Source organism: Pundamilia nyererei, unplaced genomic scaffold (genome assembly GCF_000239375.1).
Source record: "Pundamilia nyererei isolate P.nyererei 1_Seehausen unplaced genomic scaffold, PunNye1.0 scaffold00545, whole genome shotgun sequence".
Lineage (NCBI taxonomy): Eukaryota > Metazoa > Chordata > Actinopteri > Cichliformes > Cichlidae > Pundamilia > Pundamilia nyererei.
The window spans coordinates 1-7,492 of NW_005187946.1; the positions used below are offsets into that span (position 1 = coordinate 1).

The 7,492-nt window shown below is 39.9% G+C and overlaps 1 protein-coding gene across 1 annotated transcript in view; it reads right to left on the minus strand.

Moving 5' to 3' along the window:
• Window positions 1-786: 786 nt before the first annotated feature.
• The window catches only part of LOC102205422 (calcium-dependent secretion activator 1-like), a gene marked incomplete at its 3' end in the record, with an annotated part of 126,202 nt that continues 119,496 nt past the window's right edge, over window positions 787-7,492 (minus strand). Inside the window, exons 4-5 of the mRNA XM_005754334.1 lie at window positions 1,675-1,755; window positions 787-1,023 (exon numbers count right to left, since the gene is read on the minus strand). Of these exons, the coding sequence (XP_005754391.1) occupies window positions 787-1,023; window positions 1,675-1,755 (318 nt within the window). The remainder of the gene's footprint in view (window positions 1,024-1,674; window positions 1,756-7,492) is intronic.

The following is a 7,492-nucleotide window of genomic DNA, read 5'->3' on the forward strand; positions in this document are numbered from 1 at the left end:
TATATATATATACAGACTCCCAAGCGTCTGGTAGAGGACCCGAGCTTGAAGAAGAGACTGCCCGCAGGGGCGAGTGGGGAATTTTTTTTATATGTATATGTATACTCGGCCCTCACACTTAACTAGGCAGATTGATAACCATCATGACGCTTGCCCATCAATAGAGTTGGACTGGAGTGGAGTGGAGTGTAAATAAAAAGGCTGAATAGCCTTTATACAAGCACACACACACTTCTTAGCATTGCAGCTCTAATCCAGCTAATTAGAGTTAAGCTAATCCATTTACTAATATAATAGCTAAACCGTGAGCTACCAGGAATGGGAAATACAGTGAGGAAATGGATTTGAAAATGAGAAATGGAATCGCCATTTTAAATGTCAGAAATATATCTTTGATTTGTTTTTAATTAAATGACTTCTTTTCTCTTTTTAATTGTATTTTTTCATTTGAAGTAATTCGTTTTGAAATATTGATATAAAAATATATAAATTGATTTATAAATAGTGATTTCATTTTAAATTCAATTGTTAAATAATAGTAATATTTAAATAAGTAAAATAATTGAAAAATTCGTAAATGAATTTACTAACGCATATTTTATTGCCGATAACCGATAACCAGGATAGATAGGCAGGCAGACTAACAATTCAAAGGAATTAGACTACTGGGAACCGGTTCTCTACAACAACTGGTTCTCGATTATGTGCACTCTGCTGTATTTGCACCAGTAAAATGACACAGCAAGACATCATTCTACTAACGGTTTCATAGGTCTCTCCACCTACCTCCAGGGTGAAGGACAGCACTACATCAGACTTGGACAGCGCATTCTCATCCTCCTGGCCCATGTCCATGATGGAGGTGTTGTGGCCTCGTTTTAGCTTCTGCAGCTTGAACTCTCCTCCTTTGGACACTGGCATGCTTTCCAGGTTTGCCATCAGAAGGTTGACAGAGGATCGCAGCTCCTCAATGTACATGGCCTCCATTTCTCTAGAGACAAACCGAGGGAACTTCCCCCCATACTGACAAAAATGGGAAAGCAGCCAATTAAATAATGAACATGATCCAACAATCTCCCTTGTGTGTTCAATAAAGTATCTATCTATCTGATCCAAAGAAAAACTTTAAAGCAAATTTGTTAAATTTTGATAAAGTCTATTCCAGCTATCACAGGGCAGGAATAAGGGTACAAGACAGGTTGCCAGTCTGTTACAGGACTAAAATGGAAATGGAGACAGCCATTTCTGCTCACACCTACTGCCAATTTTGCCAGTCAGTCTAACATTCATAACTTCAGACTGTGAGAGGACGCTGAAACATATAAACTCCACAGAGAAAGGCCCCAGCCAGCTAGCAGATTTGAACCATTACTATTACCATCTATTAATGTGGGTTCTACCTTATAATATAAAGCGCCCTAGGATGACTGTTGTTGTGATGTGGAGCTGTATAAATAAAATTGAATTGAACCTTCCAGCTACGACATAATGGTGCTAACCACCAAACCACCGTGCTGCTCATTTCTAATAAATGTTATATAAAAGTAAAAGTTTAACTGAGGAAAAATGTCTGTATTTATATCATATGTTGAAATATAAAATAAGAGTCAATCCTGACCTATTATTATTACCCTAACCCTATTATTAATCTCCTCAACCATCCAAATGTCTTACCCGAGCAATCTGGTCTGCCATTTGAAGTCGTCCATCCAGCTCTCTTCTGATCTGTGCTGCCTGTTCATCTGGGTTGTCCAGCTGGGGAAACATATTACACATATTGTGCATATTGCTCTTTTTAAACAAAAAACTCCCAAGTACACTAATAAGACACAACCTCATGACCACTGACAGGTGAAGTCAATAAAACTGGCATGGCATGGCACGCGAGATATATTGGGCAGTGTGCTCTGTAGCTAGAATGTTTTCAATTTAGAAAATAATCGGTGCAAATGAATTAAATTATCTTGACTAAAGAAAACAGTGTTTGAATATTAGTTAAATGTCAGTGCTGTAGTTCAATGACTGAAAGTTTAGATGGAGAAAATAGGTGAGGGGATTTATTCAGTACTAACTGCCTCAAAGCCCTCCAAATGTCTACCATACTTCCTCTGATAAAAGCCAGGGCCCCAGGTAACCTTGCAGGACTGGTAAATGACCTGGTAAAGGGCCTGCATTTGTATAGCGCTTTACTTTGTCTCTAAGGACCCCAAAGCCCTTTACACTACATTCAGTCATTCACTCATTCACACACACATTCACACACTGTAATCATCAGCCCCACTCGTTAAATAAATAAATGTAAATGGATTGATAAAAAATAATTAAAACAACACTGTCATTTCTGCCATTTGAAGTTTTGCTTCAATGTACAAATCACAAATATGAAATACAACAGCATGCGGGACAAGCTTTGGGAGAGGCAGTAGGAAAGTAGGAAACCAAAAGGCAGAGTAGACCCTAGAAAGATTGTAGAGCTAACACAGAGAGACAGGCAACCATTTGCACTCACATTCACACCTATGGGCAATATAGAACCAGCTAAATCCCACTAACAGCATGTGTTTGCACTGGATTATCAGACTCTTCCAGGGCAGTAGGTCTCAAAATAGTAGGAAGGTAGAGTAGGTCAATTCAATTCAATTCCATTTTATTCATATAGTGCCAAGTCAAAACAACAGTGGGCTTAAGGTGAACCCTACAATAATACAGAGAAATGCCAACAATCACATGACTCCCTTTGAGCAAGCACTTTGGCAACAGAGGGAAGGAAAAAAATCCCTTTTTTATAGGAAGAAACTTCCATCAGAATCAGGCTCGCTAAAGGGTCATAGATTTTTACAATTTTAAGTTGTTTTTTTTATTTATGTGTTCAAATATAGGACATATTCATATTTTAAGTACTTCAAAATCTAAATGACAGATTGTGATTAATTTTGACAGTAAGAAATACCACTGAAAATGTAGTTTATGAGATATTCATGTACAAACATTGCATTACATTTGGTGTGAAAAAACAGGCCTGAAAGTTGGTAACAAAGGGGTAATGGTAGAGTAACAAGGGGGAAACAAGTGGGTAATGATGTGGTAATTTCTATGTTATTACTATTCAATTAACAAAGTAATAACCATGTAATATCCACGTAATATCATGGTAGCAACAACGGTTACGGTTGAGTACTATTATTTATGAACTTTATGTAATAGGATAATAATAGCCCCAAAACTGGGGGTAACAATGTGGACATACAGCTTGGTAATAAAGTGGTAATTGTACGGTAACAACAAGGAAACTAGAACGTAATAATGTGGTACTTTCTAACTTATTACCACTCAATTACCTCTGGTAGTTTCTGTGTAATAAGCAGGAAATATAGCTGCAAAATGCTGTTAAAGCAAACTAAAAAAAAGTGTGTGATTATTATCTAGTAACACATGTGGTAGGTTCTGTGTAATAAGCATAAATAAAAACAGCGTGCAAAGAACTGGCTGCCAGTAGGTGGCAGACTGCTGCTGTACTGGAAATCTCTTTATTTTATGTATTAAACGCATCACTTTAGTAATAGTAGTAATACTTTCTCAACTCAGTGTAGAATAATCACTCTTGACACCAGTTGTATGCATGTAAAATGTTATCAGGTGGGCCACAAGGTTTATTGCCTTCTCACAGTGAACCCATTGAAGACTTAAGGGTCTCCAGACATCCTGTTGTAAAGGAGGTGACAGTTGGTGACAGTTTATCTTTCTTAGACTAGGAGAGGGTCAAGGGTGAGCTGGAATGAAGAGATAAGGATATATGATCTGCTGTGGAATGTTCTTTGTTTAAGAGTGTCTGTGTCTGTGTGTATAAGATGTAAGGGCAGTGGCCACAATTCAGAGATCACCTTAGTGTTTGGCTGGAGTGGGTCTCTCCATATTGCAATATGTTTATTAAGTCATTTCAAAACGCTCACTGGGTATGTTGCAGGTTATTGTTAAAATTTCCATAACACTGCCTACTGGGAGTCTGCACTTTCAATTTTATCCCTGGAGAAAGACAAAGAAGAAGTAGGGTGCCAGGTTTCTACTTTAGCCACCGTTTGCCTCCATTTTGGCTTGCCTTGTAGAGCCATGCTTACATAAACCAATGGATTATAACAATACATTTGGAATCAACTTATACCACATACCACAACTTACACCACTAACAGTGTCTCTAACAGTAGGTTAGTAGCTAAAGTTAGCTTACCTAAAAATACTTGGAGTACTTCTAAAAACTAAGGTTGCATAAAAGTAAGATTGTCGTGACCTGACCATTATTATTGTAAATATGGATAGAGAACTTGATGTGGTTAGTTATAGTTTCAAATAAGACATAGATATTTGCCCAAAAATTGAATATTCCAGTTTTCAACTGAGAGGCTTGATCTTTTGATGGTCAGGGGTCAATCAATGATGAAGGTGGATCAGGGTCATGGTGTTGCGCCCCCCACAACCCTGAATTGAACAAGCAGGAGAACATGGATAGCATCTTATTTTTGTGTACTGGACTTTTTTAAAAAATTGCACCACTTTTTTTTTCCTACCTGAAATATATTTACCATATTATTTGCTGCCATCCACGTCTAAAGTATGATGTGAAAGATGGTGCTCTACACGCCTACGCCAATCTAATGTATTCATATGTGTTGTACATTTAAATATAATTATTAACATTTTGAATATGTGTTTCCAGTACATTACAGACTTCCTGATGCTTGTTTTAATCAATTAATCAATTAATAGAAAGTGGTACTAACACTTTATGCAAAATGGAGATGGTCAAGCAGAAGGACTGGATGATCTGAGATAAATAGGAATCAGAATATTTCAATAATCCGTAAGGAAATTATCACCCATAGTAAAAACTTTTACTATTTTCTTACTAAAATAGTTATTTCAAATATAGTTGAAGAGTCCCTCATGTCACGTTGGAAGGTGACTCTTGCCCTCAGATCATCTAGTTTGTTCTCCAACGATTGTACATTAGCCAGCAGGATACTGAGCAGTGGTGCACGGTGCACCTGCTGTCTCAGTCTGTTCCGAACGCCAGCGCGTTTTCTTTGTTCTGCGCCTCGGGTGAACGTCCTGTCCATTGTTGTTGGCCACGTTGCGTAGTATCTCGGTCGGCCAGGATGGGTGGGATTTAAAAGTGCCCAAAATTACATGTGCAAACTTGTTACCGATGTTGAGAAGGGATCTGCTGTCATAAACTATAAAACTAGAAGTTCCTGGAATGTATAACAATGTAATAAACAAGTAAAAAGCTAAAAAGTTGCATAGTCCAGAGCGGTCAGGAAGGTGTCTGGATGTCTGGATGTGGCCGTGCCATCGTCTACTCTATTAATGCCTACTCAGATCGACTCGGCATTGTTTGCCACAGTTTTAGGGGTTTTCCATTAGGTTTTAGTACCTGGTAAAAGGTACTGTGGTAGTATCTGCTCGGCCAGGGTTCCACACGATCTGAGTAGGTAATAAAATGGGACATCGTCAGACTGCATGCCACCGATTGGCTGGTCAGTGGTATTACTCGATGAGTCATGTGAGCCTCTCATTTAAGAAAATTAAAACCACCAAGGAACTGGCTACAAAAAAACAACAACACCGTGGTCTCCAAGTCTGATGAAAAGCCACAGATCGAGCACCAGATATATCGTCACTTTGACATCAACCTTTCTTGTAGCCTTCATGTCACATATAGTGGCTTGCAAAAGTATTCGGCCCCCTTGAACTTTTCCACATTTTGTCACATTAAAGCCACAAACATGAATAACTTTTATTTGAATTCCACGTGAAACCTGGTGGACAGGGCTGTGGCTCCCCACACCCTCTAGCAGATCATTACATGTAGGAACCTTTTAAAAACATTCATGCTCACAGGTAAATGGCCTGTATTTATATAGCGCTTTACTAGTCCCTAAGGAGCCCAAAGCGCTTTACATATCCAGTCATCCACACATTCACACACTGGTGATGGCAAGCTACATTGTAGCCACAGCCACCCTGGGGCGCACTGACAGAGGCGAGGCTGCCGGACACTGGCGCCACCGGGCCCTCTGACCACCACCAGTAGGCAACGGGTTCTTGCCCAAGGACACAACGACCGAGACTGTCCAAGCCGGGGCTCGAACCGGCAACCTTCCGATTACAAGGCAAACTCCCAACTCTTGAGCCACGATCGCCCATGTACACACGGGTGCTCACACACACAAACTACACCCTTTTTGGCTCCTACCTTAAAGCACACTGTGCGCTGTCGATCTTACGTGCTGCACAATAATGTTTAACATTTAGTATTTACTGTTATATTCCCATGATGTTGTTTATTCTATTGCTCTAGTCTTCTTCTGCTTGTTTTCTTTTTTCTCAACAGATGATCCAGGAAAAGAGAGGGGGAAAAAGCAAAAAAAAAAGCAATAAAGCTTTTTTTTTCATTGTCTTTTCTCTCTCTCTTTTCTCCTTTTTCTTTCCCTCTCCTTCTGTTAACTTTCTTCTGAGCTTTTCTTCTTGTTTTTCTTTCCCGTCCCCGACTCCAGTCTGGCCTGATTACAATAACTTAGAATAAAAATAACTAATAAAGATCAAATAAACTATGACAATAAAGTGGACCAGTATAGCAAAAGGCCCACTTGGGAAAGTAAATCTGTTGGGCATTTTTCTTGGCCTTCAGACAATAATTCTGATTGCTACAGTGCCAGACGGGACACAAAAAAACCAAAAAAACCAAAAAACAAAAGGAATTCCAGGTGAAAGACCAACACAAAGTGGTGTACACGTGAGAAGTGGAACGAAAATCAGACATGATTCCAAACATTTTTTACAAGTAAATAACTGCAAAGTGGGGTGTGCGTAATTATTCAGCCCCCTGAGTCAATTCCAGCTGCCAGTCTTTTAGGGTCTGTCTCTACCAGCTTTGCACATCTACAGACTGAAATCTTTGCCCATTCTTCTTTGCAAAACAGCTCCAGCTCAGTCAGATTAGATGGGCAGCGTTTGTGAACAGCAGTTTTCAGATCTTGCCACAGATTCTGGATTGGATTCAGATCTGGACTTTGACTGGGCCGTTCTAACACATGGATATGTTTTGTTTTAAACCTTTCCATTGCTGCCCTGGCTTTGTGTTTAGGGTCGTTGTCCTGCTGGAAGGTGAACCTCCGCCCCAGTCTCTAGTCTTTTGCAGACTCCAAGAGGTTTTCTTCCAAGGTTGCCCTGTATTTGGCTCCATCCATCTTCCCATCAACTCTGACCAGCTTCCCTGTCCCGGCTGAAGAGAAGCCCCCCCAGAGCATGATGCTGCCACCACCATATCTGACAGTGGGGATGGTGTGTTCAGAGTCATGTGCAGTGTTAGTTTCCGCCACACACAGCGTTTTGCATTTTGGTCTCATCTGACCAGAGCAGCTTCTTCCACATGTTTGCTGTGTCCCCCACATGGCTTGTGGCAAACTGCAAACGGGACTTCTTATGGTTTTCTGTT